The sequence below is a fragment of the Nerophis lumbriciformis genome, linkage group LG05, assembly GCF_033978685.3.
Source record: "Nerophis lumbriciformis linkage group LG05, RoL_Nlum_v2.1, whole genome shotgun sequence".
NCBI lineage: Eukaryota > Metazoa > Chordata > Actinopteri > Syngnathiformes > Syngnathidae > Nerophis > Nerophis lumbriciformis.
The window spans coordinates 9,948,510-9,962,635 of NC_084552.2; the positions used below are offsets into that span (position 1 = coordinate 9,948,510).

Sequence of the window (14,126 nt, forward strand, 5' to 3'; positions counted from 1 at the left end):
GCGGCTTAAGCGATTCAACAGATTACGCATGTATTGAAACGGATGGTTGTAGTGTGGAGGCAGGTAGCGAAAACGAAATTGAAGAAGAAACTGAAGCTATTGAGCCATATCGGTTTGAACCGTATGCAAGCGAAACCGACAAGACAGCCAGCGACACAGGAGAAAGCGAGGACGAATTCGGCGATCGCCTTCTAACCAACGATTGGTATGTGTTTGTTTGGCATTAAAGGAAACTAACAACTATGAACTAGGTTTACAGCATATGAAATACATTTGGCAACAACATGCACTTTGAGAGTGCAGACAGCCCAATTTTCTTAAATTAATATATTCTGTAGACATACCCTCATCCGCGCTCTTTTCCTGAAAGCTGATCTGTCCAGTTTTGGAGTTGATGTCAGCAGGCCAGGGAAGCTAGGGTCGATATTCTTCTCTTGACGGTGTGAGCCAAGACATCCAGGGGGTTTAGCTCGCTCGTCTGCGGGAACAAACTGCCGCCATTGCTTGCCGTGCTACCGAGGTCCTTTGTCCCTGAATTGCTCACACACTCCGGCAGATTCAATGGGGGTCTGGCGGCAGATTTCTTTGACTTTATGGTTGGAAATGCATCTGCTTTGAGTGTCGCAGGATATCCACACATTCTTGCCATCTCTGTCGTAGCATAGCTTTCGTCGGTAAAGTGTGCCGAACAAACGTCCAATTTCTTGCCACTTTGGCATCTTTGGGCCACTGGTGCAACTTGAATCCGTCCCTGTTCGTGTTGTTACACCCTCCGACAACACACCGACGAGGCATGATGTCTCCAAGGTACGGAAAACAGTCGAAAAAACGGAAAATAACAGAGCTGATTTGACTCGGTGTTTGAGAAAATGGCGGATTGCTTCCTGATGTGACGCCACGTTGTGACGTCATCGCTCCGAGAGCGAATATTAGAAAGGCGTTTAATTCGCCAAAATTCACCCATTTAGAGTTCGGAAATCGGTTTAAAAAATATATGGTCTTTTTTCTGCAACATCAAAGTATATATTGACGCTTACATAGGTCTGGTGATAATGTTCCCCTTCAAGTAAGGCTGCACTTTTCGAAATCCGCTAATTTACATGCATTTTACTTGCCATTACAAAAGCCAAAAGCAGAGAAGTTGTCACGTTTTCTAAATGGTGAATAAAAAGAGAATTTAATGATTTGCAAATCCTTTACAACTTATAGTCAATTGAATAGACTGCAAAGACAAGATATTTCATGTTGAACTGTAAAACTACATTTTTTGCAAATATTAGCTCATTTAGAATGTGATGCCTGCAACATGGCGATGGACTGACACACCCTCCGCCATCCACCGCTAGCTCGCCATCCACGTAATGGCCACTCCTGATGTAGAACTGCTCCGAGTGTATAGAGGACAGGGAGGACTAGAACAATGTCTGTCACCTCAAGGAGGCCTCAGGTGGAGGATGTTAAGTGTGTTTAGCAGAAAGTCAAGTGACTCTTGCCGCTGATTGTCAAACTGTCTCGTTTGTCTGCAGGGAAGATCGTCATCGACGGGATCGACATCTGCAAACTTCCTCTGCAGACACTCCGGTCTCGCCTGTCCATCATCCTGCAGGACCCCGTCTTGTTTAGCGGCTCCATTAGGTACACACACACACACTTTTCCCAGCGGCGTTCCTCCCGGCTATCTGCACACAAATAGCGACGACTTCCTGTTTATATTCCAGCGTCACAAAGTGTCAGTGTTGTACCGGGAGGACGCTCACTTAACGAGCAGGACCATAACTGTCAGGAAATCTTGTCTAAAGCAAAAGAGGCCACCAGAGAGTCTTATGAGGTTTTGTGGCGTGCACACAGTCTGATACACACTTTGATGCACGCCAGTCCTTCCGGTACATTTGATGCTATCTGCTGATGAGGGTTGTTCGGTATACCGGTACTAGTATAGTACCGCAATACTAATGAATCATATTCGGTACTATACTGCCTCTAAAAAGTACCGGTTAACTGTCACGTCATGACATTGCTGGTACGAGCAGAGGAGCATGTTCGGCAGCGCGCGCACACAGAGTACTTACAAGCAGACACAGTGTGTAGACAGAAAAGGGAGAATGGACGCATTTTGGTGTAAAAAGTAAAGATAAAGGTGAAGTTATGTCAGGTTCAAACACTGATGACATCTATTAAACAAGACAAGAAGCAAGGAATTAAACAGAGACAGAATTAAATGTGGCTCAATGAGGAGAGCGCGTACACCTGTACACTTGTACAGTGTTCCACCACACTCTGACGAAAGATTGTGCGCCTCCTCTTTTATTTGGACTTTCCCTGATTGCATGGCAACAGCTGTTTCTAAGGGAGGGGGGTCGTAAACAGCCGTCGCCTTTGTTACAAGACAGTTCAAAGAAAAGGTGCCTGGAGGGAGGTCAGGCCCTGCCTCCTCTCCGCTTAGTAGATCTCGGGTAAAGATCAAATCTTCCTGTGGATTACAATAGAAGAAAGAAACCGACGCCTTCATGTCGCTTCCCATCGTACACAGTGGAGTTTTACAAGCCTTCTGCTTGGTAGGATCAAGGACAGATTTCGTCCTCTCGCAGGGTGAGCCGAACTCAATGTAACACAAATTTTGACAAATAAAGTAAGTTTCTTACAAGTAGCATTATCACTGGAGGACGAGGAATAGCTAAACATGCTTCACTACACACCGTAGGAGGATACAATAGCTCACCGGCGTCACAATGTAAACAAACGCCATGGGTGGATCTACACCTGAAATCTACTGTAATGATACCAAGTACAAGAGCGTATCTAGTCGATACTACTATGACTACATCGATATTTTTGAGCATTACAACATCTTTTTTTCTTTTAAAAAAATGTATAGGTCAGTAAATACGTCCCTGGACACATGAGGACTTTGAATATGACCAATGTATGATTCTGTAACTACTTGGTATCGGATCCATACCTAAATGTGTGGTATCATCCAAAACTAATGTCAAGTAGCTAGCGGCTAACATCCATCCAGTCGGCAGTGTTTTAGCTACTTCTAAATTACTAATCCTGGCCTCCATGGCGACAAATAAAGTAAGTTTCTTACAAGTAGCATTATCACTGGAGGACGAGGAATAGCTAAACATGCTTCACTACACACCGTAGGAGGATATGATAGCTCACCGGCGTCACAATGTAAACAAATGCCATGGGTGGATCTACACCTGACATCCACTGTAATGATACCAAGTACAAGAGTATATCCAGTCAATACTACTATGATTACATCAATATTTTTTAGCATCACAAAATCTTTTTTTCTTTTTAAAAAATGTTTAAGTCAGTAAATACGTCCCTGGACACATGAGGACTTTGAATATGACCAATGTATGATCCTGTAACTACTTGGTATCGGATCGATACCTAAATGTGTGGTATCATCCAAAACTAATGTAAAGTAGCTAGTGGCTAACATCCATCCAGTCGGCAGTGTTTTAGCTACTTTTAAATCACTAATCCTGGCCTCCTTGGTGACAAATAAAGTAAGTTTCTTCCAAGTAGCATTATCACTGGAGGACAAGGAATAGCTAAACATGCTTCACTACACACCGTAGGAGGATACAATAGCTCACCGGCGTCACAATGTAAACAAACGCCATGGGTGGATCTACACCTGACATCCACTGTAATGATACCAAGTACAAGAGTGTATCCAGTCGATACTACAATGATTACATCGATATTTTTTAGCATCACAAAATCTTTTTTTCTTTTTTAAAAATATATATTATGTTTATAAAGTCAGTAAATATGTCCCTGGACACATGAGGACTTTGAATATGACCAATGTATGATCCTGTAACTACTTGGTATCGGATCCATACCTAAATGTGTGGTATCATCCAAAACTAATGTCAAGTATCAAAGAAGAGAAGAATAAGTGATTATTAGATTTTAACAGAAGTGTAGATAGAACATGTTAAAACAGAAAATAAGCAGATATTAACAGTAAATGAACAAGTAGATTAATAATCCATTTTTTACAGTTTGTCCCTCATAATGTGTACAAAATAATAGGTGTATAAATGACACAATATGTTACTGCATAGACTAATTAGGAGTCTTTGTTTGTTTACTTACTACTAAAAGACAAGTTGTCTAGTATGTTCACTATTTTATTTAAGGACTAAATTACAATAATAAACATATGTTTCATGTAACCTAACATTTTTGGTTCAAATAAAGACAATAATGACATTTTTTTGTGGTTCCCTTTTTTTAGAAAAGTATCAAAAAGCACCGAAAGTATCGAAAAAAATGTTGGTACCCGTACTGGTACCAAACTATTGGTATCGGGACAACCATAGACACAATCCAAACAACCTTCCCTAGTCATGATGCAAAAAAAAAAAATGCAAAATTGTGGATATTATGAAACATTTGTACAGTTTGTCCCTCATAATGTGTACAAAATAATAGGTGTATAAATGACACAATATGTTACTGCATAGACTAATTAGGAGTCTTTGTTTGTTTACTTACTACTAAAAGACAAGTTGTCTAGTATGTTCACTATTTTATTTAAGGACTAAATTACATTAATAAACATATGTTTCATGTACACTAACATTTGTGGTTCAAATAAAGACAATAATTAAATTTTTTGTGATCCCCTTTATTTAGAAAAGTATCAAAAAGCACCGAAAGTATCGAAAAAAATGTTGGTACCCGTACTGGTACCAAACTATTGGTATCGGGACAACCATAGACACAATCCAAACAACCTTCCCTAGTCATGATGCAAAAAAAAATGCAAAATGCAAAATTGTGGATATTATGAAACATTTGTACAGTTTGTCCCTCATAATGTGTACAAAATAATAGGTGTATAAATGACACAATATGTTACTGCATGGACTAATTAGGAGTCTTTGTTTACTTACTACTAAAAGACAAGTTGTCTAGTATGTTCAACATTTTATTTAAGGACTAAATGACAATAATAAACATATGTTTCATGTACCCTAACATTTTTGGTTCAAATAAAGACAATAATGACATTTTTGTGTGGTCCCCTTTTTTTTTAGAAAAGTATCAAAAAGCACCGAAAGTATCGAAAAAAAATGTTGGTACCCGTACTGGTACCAAACTATTGGTATCGGGACAACCATAGACACAATCCAAACAACCTTCCCTAGTCATGATGCAAAAAAAAAAAAAAAAAAAAGCAAAATTGTGGATATTATGAAACATTTTTACAGTTTGTCCCTCATAATGTGTACAAAATAATAGGTGTATAAATGACACAATATGTTACTGCATAGACTAATTAGGAGTCTTTGTTTGTTTACTTCCTACTAAAAGACAAGTTGTCTAGTATGTTCATCATTTTATTTAAGGACTAAATGACAATAATAAACATATGTTTCATGTACACTAACATTTTTGGTTCAAATAAATACAATAATGACATTTTTTGTGGTTCCCTTTTTTTAGAAAAGTATCAAAAAGCACCGAAAGTATCGAAAAAAATGTTGGTACCCGTACTGGTACCAAACTATTGGTATCGGGACAACCATAGACACAATCCAAACAACCTTCCCTAGTCATGATGCAAAAAAAAACTGCAAAATTGTGGATATTATGAAACATTTTTACAGTTTGTCCCTCATAATGTGTACAAAATAATAGGTGTATAAATGACACAATATGTTACTGCATAGACTAATTAGGAGTCTTTGTTTGTTTACTTACTACTAAAAGACAAGTTGTCTAGTATGTTCAACATTTTATTTAAGGACTAAATGATAATAATAAACATATGTTTCATGTACCCTAACATTTTTGGTTCAAATAAAGACAATAATGACATTTTTTTGTGATCCCCTTTATTTAGAAAAGTATCAAAAAGCACCGAAAGTATCGAAAGAAATGTTGGTACCCGTACTGGTACCAAATTATTGGTATCGGGACAACCATAGACACAATCCAAACAACCTTCCCTAGTCATGATGCAAAAAAAGAATGCTAAATTGTGGATATTATGAAACATTTGTACAGTTTGTCCCTCATAATGTGTACAAAATAATAGGTGTATAAATGACACAATATGTTACTGCATAGACTAATTAGGAGTCTTTGTTTGTTTACTTACTACTAAAAGACAAGTTGTCTAGTAGGTTCACTATTTTATTTAAGGACTAAATGACAATAATAAACATATGTTTCATCTACACTAACATTTTTTGTTCAAATAAAGACAATAATGACATTTTTTTGTGATCCCCTTTATTTAGAAAAGTATCAAAAAGCACCGAAAGTATCGAAAAAAATGTTGGTACCCGTACTGGTACCAAACTATTGGTATTGGGACAACCATAGACACAATCCAAACAACCTTCCCTAGTCATGATGCAAAAAAAAAAAATGCAAAATAGTGGATATTATGAAACATTTTTACAGTTTGTCCCTCATAATGTGTACAAAATAATAGGTGTATAAATGACACAATATGTTACTGCATAGACTAATTAGGAGTCTTTGTTTGTTTACTTACTACTAAAAGACAAGTTGTCCAGTATGTTCACTATTTTATTTAAGGACTAAATGACAATAATAAACATGTTTCATCTACACTAACATTTTTGGTTCAAATAAAGACAATAATGACATTTTTTGTGATCCCCTTTATTTAGAAAACTATCAAAAAGCACCGAAAGTATCGAAAAAAATGTTGGTACTCGTACTGGTACCAACCATAGACACAATCCAAACAACCTTCCCTAGTCATGATGCAAAAAAAAAAATGCAAAATTGTGGATATTATGAAAATTTTTTACAGTTTGTCCCTCATAATGTGTACAAAATAATAGGTGTATAAATGACACAATATGTTACTGCATAGACTAATTAGGAGTCTTTGTTTGTTTACTTACTACTAAAAGACAAGTTGTCCAGTATGTTCACTATTTTATTTAAGGACTAAATGACAATAGTAAACATATGTTTCATGTAACCTAACATTTTTGGTTCAAATAAAGAAAATAATGACATTTTTTGTGGTCCCCTTTATTTAGAAAAGTATCAAAAAGCACCGAAAGTATCGAAAAAAAATGTTGGTACTGGTACCAAAACTATTGGTATCAGGACAACCATAGACACAATCCAAACAACCTTCCCTAGTCATGATGCAAAAAAAAAAAAAAAAAAGCAAAATTGTGGATATTATGAAACATTTGTACAGTTTGTCCCTCATAATGTGTACAAAATAATAGGTGTATAAATGACACAATATGTTACTGCATAGACTAATTAGGAGTCTTTGTTTGTTTACTTACTACTAAAAGACAAGTTGTCTAGTATGTTCACTATTTTATTTAAGGACTAAATGACAATAATAAACATATGTTTCATGTACACTAACATTTGTGGTTCAAATAAAGACAATAATGACATTTTTTGTGGTCCCCTTTATTTAGAAAAGTACCCAAATACATTTTGGTAGCCTGGGTGGCGGGCCCTGTAGAACTCCACACGTAGCCGAGCGCGTCTCCAACATCCAGCGCGTGTCACGTGACCACACTAATTGCCATCTGCGTGAGCGCAGCGTGTGGGAAAACGCCGCAGGAAGTCGGGCCTGAGACCTCGTCTGACTTCTGCCTGCCTGCGTCTCCTCCGTCGCACGTCCTCGCCGTGTTTGTGTCGGCGCGGGGACCGTGTTTGTTTGGACTTTGCGCGCTCACGGGGTGAACGCTCGAGTGTTTTCACACTGTCCAGATAAAAGTGTTGCTTCTTTCTGACGCACTTTGGTGACATTTGGAACAAACTCAACTTCCCCGCGGTTTAAAGCGGTCAAGGTTTTCCACAACAAACCTCAAGACTAAGTTAGATCTCACGTCACCTCTGCAGGTTTAATCTGGATCCAGAGCAGACGTGTAATGATGAGCGCCTGTGGGAGGCGCTAGAGATCGCTCAGCTGAAGAACATGGTGAAGGCACTGCCAGGAGGACTTGGTATGAACACACACACATGACAAGATGGCCCTCTCTGATTGGCGGCGTCACCTGATCAGATGCGGTAGTGACGGAGGGCGGAGAGAACTTCAGCGTGGGTCAGAGGCAGCTCTTCTGTTTGGCTCGAGCGTTTGTCCGCAAGAGCAGCATCCTCATCATGGACGAGGCCACCGCCTCCATCGACATGGCAACGGTGAGTGCCAAGGACAAGATACTTAACGTTCCCACTGGTAAACTTTGTTAGTTTTTTGCAAATATTAGCTCACTTGGAATTTGATGCCTGCAACATGTTTCAAAAAAGCTGGCACAAGTGGCAAAAAAGACTGAGAAAGTTGAGGAATGCTCATCAATGAGTGGGCGAGTAAAGAGATAGAGAGAGGTAGAGAGAGGTAGCACATGCACTGCGCAGTAGAGTGATGAACGTCTCCCCTATGCTCCTCGACCATGGTCTGGGAGCCGACAAGCAGGAAAGGTGTGAAATAGTACTTGTAACTCTGTGTCACCTTTATTTTAGGTTTGAAGTCCAAATACCTCCATATTGTAAAAAGCCCAAAAGCAGTGAAGTTGTCACGTTGTGTAAATGGTAAATAAAAAGAGAATACAACAAATCCTTTTCAACTTATATTCAATTGAATAGACTGCAAAGACAAGATATTTCATGTTCACACTGGTAGACGTTGTTATTTTTTGCAAATATTAACTCATTTGGAATTTGATGCCTGCAACATGTTTCAAAAAAGCTGGCACAGGTGGCAAAAAAGACTGAGAAAGTTGAGGAATGCTCATCAATGAGTGGAATGAGTGGGCGAGTAAAGAGATAGAGAGAGGTAGAGAGAGGTAGCACATGCACTGCGCAGTAGAGTGATGAACATCGGCTCTGGAGGGAACGTCTCCCCTACGCTCCTCGACCATGGTCTGGGAGCCGACAAGCAGGAAAGGTGTGAAATAGTACTTGTCACCTTTGTCTAAGGTTTGAAGTCCAAATACCCCCATATTGTAAAAAGCCCAAAAGCAGTGAAGTTGTCACGTTGTGTAAATGGTAAATAAAAAGAGAATACAACAAATCCTTTTCAACTTATATTCAATTGAATAGACTGCAAAGACAAGATATTTCATGTTCACACTGAGAAACTTTATTTTTTGCAAATATTAGCTCATTTGGAATTTGATGCCTGCAACATGTTTCAAAAAAGCTGGCACAAGTGGCAAAAAAGACTGAGAAAGTTGAGGAATGCTCATCAATGAGTGGAATGAGTGGGCGAGTAAAGAGATAGAGAGAGGTAGAGAGAGGTAGCACATGCACTGCGCAGTAGAGTGATGAACGTCTCCCCTATGCTCCTCGACCATGGTCTGGGAGCCGACAAGCAGGAAAGGTGTGAAATAGTACTTGTAACTCTGTGTCACCTTTATTTTAGGTTTGAAGTCCAAATACCTCCATATTGTAAAAAGCCCAAAAGCAGTGAAGTTGTCACGTTGTGTAAATGGTAAATAAAAAGAGAATACAACAAATCCTTTTCAACTTATATTCAATTGAATAGACTGCAAAGACAAGATATTTCATGTTCACACTGGTAGACGTTGTTATTTTTTGCAAATATTAACTCATTTGGAATTTGATGCCTGCAACATGTTTCAAAAAAGCTGGCACAGGTGGCAAAAAAGACTGAGAAAGTTGAGGAATGCTCATCAATGAGTGGAATGAGTGGGCGAGTAAAGAGATAGAGAGAGGTAGAGAGAGGTAGCACATGCACTGCGCAGTAGAGTGATGAACATCGGCTCTGGAGGGAACGGCTCCCCTACGCTCCTCGACCATGGTCTGGGAGCCGACAAGCAGGAAAGGTGTGAAATAGTACTTGTCACCTTTGTCTAAGGTTTGAAGTCCAAATACCCCCATATTGTAAAAAGCCCAAAAGCAGTGAAGTTGTCACGTTGTGTAAATGGTAAATAAAAAGAGAATACAACAAATCCTTTTCAACTTATATTCAATTGAATAGACTGCAAAGACAAGATATTTCATGTTCACACTGAGAAACTTTATTTTTTGCAAATATTAGCTCATTTGGAATTTGATGCCTGCAACATGTTTCAAAAAAGCTGGCACAAGTGGCAAAAAAGACTGAGAAAGTTGAGGAATGCTCATCAATGAGTGGAATGAGTGGGCGAGTAAAGAGAGAGAGAGGTAGCACATGCACTGCGCAGTAGAGTGATGAACATCGGCTCTGGAGGGAACGTCTCCCCTACGCTCCTCGACCATGGTCAGGGAGCCGACAAGCAGGAAAGGTGTGAAATAGTACTTGTAACTCTGTGTCACCTTTATCTTAGGTTTGAAGTCCAAATACCTCCATATTGTAAAAAGCCCAAAAGCAGTGAAGTTGTCACGTTGTGTAAATGGTAAATAAAAAGAGAATACAACAAATCCTTTTCAACTTATATTCAATTGAATAGACTGCAAAGACAAGATATTTCATGTTCACACTGAGAAACTGTGTTTTTTTTGCAAATATTAGCTCATTTGGAATTTGATGCCTGCAACATGTTTCAAAAAAGCGGGCACAAGTGGCAAAAAAGACTGAGAAAAAGGAGGAATGCTCATCAAAGACTTATTTGGAACATCCCACAGGTGAATAGGCTAATTGGGAACAGGTGGGTGCCATGATTGGGTATAAAAGCAGCTTCCATGAAATGCTCAGTCATTCACAAACAAGGACGGGGGCGAGAGTCACCACTTTGTCAACAAATGCCTGAGCAAATTGTTTAAGAACAACATTTCTCAAGCAGCTATTGCAAGAAATTTAGGGATTTCACCATCTACGCTCCGTAATATCATCAAAAGGTTCGGAGAATCTGGAAGCGGCAAGGCCCGTGACCTTGGATCCCTCAGGCGGTACTGCATCAAAAAGCGACATCAGTGTGTAAAGGATATCACCACATGGAACACTTCGGAAAACCACTGTCAGTAACAACAGTTTGTCGCTACATCTGTAAGTGCAAGTTAAAACTCTACTATGCAAAGCCAAAGCCATTTATCAACAACACCCAGACACGCCGCCAACTTAGCTGTGCCCGAGCTCCTCTAAGATGGACTGATGCAAAGTGGAAAAGTGTTCTGTGGTCTGACGAGTCTACATTTCAAATTGTTTTTGGAAACTGCGGACGTAAAAGAGGAAAAGAACCATCCGGACTGTTCTAGGGTGAAAGTGTAAAAGGCAGCATGTGTGATGGTATGGGGGTGTATTAGTGCCCAAGACATGGGTAACTTACACATCTGTGAAGGCACCATTAATGCTGAAAGGTACATACAGGTTTTGGAGCAACATATGTTGCCATCCAAGCAACGTTATCATGGACGCCCCTGCTTATTTCAGCAAGACAATGCCAAGCCACGTGTTACAACAGCGTGGCTTCGTAGTAAAAGAGTGTGGGTACTAGACTGGCCTGCCTGTTGTCCAGACATTGAAAATGTGTGAAGGCTAAAATATGAGAAGGGAGACTGTTGAACAACTTAAGCTGTACATCAAGCAAGAATGGGAAAGAATTCCACTTCAAAAATGTGTCTCCTCAGTTCCCAAACCTTTACTGAGTGTTGTTAAAATGAAAGGACATGTAACACACTGGTAAAAATGCCCGTGACAACTTTTTTGCAACGTTTTGGTTCCATTAAATTTTAAGTTCATCATTATTAGCAAAAAATAACAAAGTCGGGGTTAGTCGCTACATCTGTAAGTGCAAGTTAAAACTCTTCTATGCAAAGTCAAAGCCATTTATCAACAACACCCAGAAACACCGCTGGCTTCGCTGGGCCTGAGCTCATCTAAGATGGACTGAAGCAAAGTGGAAAAGTGTTCTGTGGTCTGACGAGTCTACATTTCAAATTGTTTTTGGAAACTGCGGACGTAAAAGAGGAAAAGAACCATCCGGACTGTTCTAGGGTGAAAGTGTAAAAGGCAGCATGTGTGATGGTATGGGGGTGTATTAGTGCCCAAGACATGGGTAACTTACACATCTGTGAAGGCGCCATTAATGCTGAAAGGTACATACAGGTTTTGGAGCAACATATGTTGCCATCCAAGCAACGTTATCATGGACGCCCCTGCTTATTTCAGCAAGACAATGCCAAGCCACGTGTTACCTCAACGTGGTTTCATAGTAAAAGAGTGCAGGTACTAGACTGGCCTGCCTGTAGTCCAGACATTGAAAATGTGTGAAGGCTAAAATATGAGAAGGGAGACTGTTGAACAACTTAAGCTGTACATCAAGCAAGAATGGGAAATAATTCCACTTCAAAAATGTGTCTCCTCAGTTCCCAAACCTTTACTGAGTGTTGTTAAAATGAAAGGACATTTAACACACTGGTAAAAATGCTTTTTTTGCAATGTGTTGCTGCCATTAAATTCTAAATTCATCATTATTTGCAAAAAAGAAGAAAGTTTCTCAGTGTGATCATGAAATATCTTGTCTTTGCAGTCTAGTCAATTGAATATAAGTTGAAAAGGATTTGTTGTATTCTCTTTTTATTTACCATTTACACAATGTGACAACTTCACTGCTTTGGGGTTTTTGACATTAATAATGACATTTAATGGTATATTCTGTGTTTAGGAGAACATCTTACAAAAAGTGGTGATGACGGCGTTTGCAGACCGCACTGTGGTCACCATCGCTGTGAGTAAGATGTTGAAGTCCGGCATGCATCTCCTCCTCCTCTCCACCCTCCCAAGTTCATTTTGTGAACTTAAAACGCTTTCCGTCTCTCTTCTCTCCTTTTTGGCTCCGCCCACAACCGCGCCTCCTTGCTTCCTTTCCTTCTCCTGTCTCCTCCTCGCTGGCCCCGCCCCCCAGCACCGCGTGTCCTCCATCCTGGACGCGGGGCAGGTGTTGGTGTTCTCCTCGGGGATTTTGGTGGAGAGTGACTCGGGTCAGAACCTGCTAGCACAGGAGGAGAGCCTCTTCAGTGTGCTAGTGAGGACTCACAAGTAGACCCGGACCGGACCGGACCCAGCCAGACTCTCTTCTGTCTTTCCGTCTCTTTTTCTTCTTCTCACTACTGGCCCGGGCGGAGGCTGGAGGTCCGGTCTCGGGTCTGCTGCTGCCAGCCCGGTTGGTACCAAACAAGCTGCGTGGAGGGCGTGACCGTCATCCGTTGTCTTGTATTTACCGGTGAACGTGTCCTCTGCTCCCCCAGCACCGGGTCCACACCATCCTCACAGCGGACCTGGTCATCGTCATGAAGCGGGGCAACATTCTGGAGTACGACAAGCCCGAGACCCTCCTGGAGCAGGAGGACGGGATGTTTGCGTCCTTTGTCAAGGCCGACATGTAGACTGGTTGGAGCTGATCATGAACCGGGTCGGCGGATGAAATCCTCCACCTGTGTCAGCAGAAACATGGAGAACGGGTCCAGAACCAGAATCCGCAGCACCCAGCCATGATTTTGTTTTATTCCTAGTTTCACTTTGACAGTATCTTTTTTTTTTTTACCTTGAGCAGCACATGTTTGATTATTCAGCACTTGTACGATGATGCAATACTTGTACGATGATGCAATACTTGTACGATGATGCAAGACCAACTTGCATTAAAGTCTTTTATAATCTTTCACTGGTGACTGCTGTTTCAAGTCCAAACTCATGCAAGTTCTTCGCGTCTTTCTCAGGTTAAGAGTCGGCGCTAGACATCGAGCTGAAAGCTGGGGTCTTGAGCTCGATGTCTTTTAATTGCTGATATGGGACCGATATCTGAAATCAATATTTATCCGATACACCCTTACTCCTGATCCCTGCAAGACTGCTTGTATCGGACATTTTACATGCAATAACCCCATACTTTTTTTTTATTGCTGATATCGGACCGATATCTGATATCAATATTTACCCGATACACCATTACTCCTGATCTCTGCAAGACTGCTTGTATCGGACATTTTACATGCAATAACCCCATACTTTTTTTATTTATTGCTGATATCGGACCGATATATGATATCAATGTTTACCCGAGACACCCCTACTTCTGATCCCTACAAGACTGCTTTTATTGGACATTTTACATGCAATAACCCCATACTTTTTTTTTAATTGCTGATATCGGACCGATATCTGATATCAATATTTACCCGAGACACCCCTACTC

The 14,126-nt window shown here is 40.3% G+C and overlaps 1 protein-coding gene across 11 annotated transcripts in view; it reads left to right on the forward strand.

Annotated features, from left to right (window-relative positions):
- Positions 1–13,595, forward strand: part of abcc9 (ATP-binding cassette, sub-family C (CFTR/MRP), member 9) — a 115,304-nt gene extending 101,709 nt beyond the window's left edge. For 9 of the 11 annotated variants that reach the window (XM_061961300.1, XM_061961301.1, XM_061961304.1 and 6 more), the window contains 5 exons: positions 1,527–1,635; positions 7,894–7,997; positions 8,057–8,190; positions 12,597–12,659; positions 13,180–13,595. In XM_061961300.1, coding sequence (XP_061817284.1) covers positions 1,527–1,635; positions 7,894–7,997; positions 8,057–8,190; positions 12,597–12,659; positions 13,180–13,317 — 548 coding nt within the window. In that variant the 3' untranslated portion in view covers positions 13,318–13,595. Of the gene's footprint in view, positions 1–1,526; positions 1,636–7,893; positions 7,998–8,056; positions 8,191–12,596; positions 12,660–12,836; positions 13,095–13,179 lie in introns of all 11 variants that reach the window. The other 2 variants (XR_009815322.2, XR_009815323.2) reach the window with 1 other exon arrangement.
- Positions 13,596–14,126: the final 531 nt, after the last annotated feature.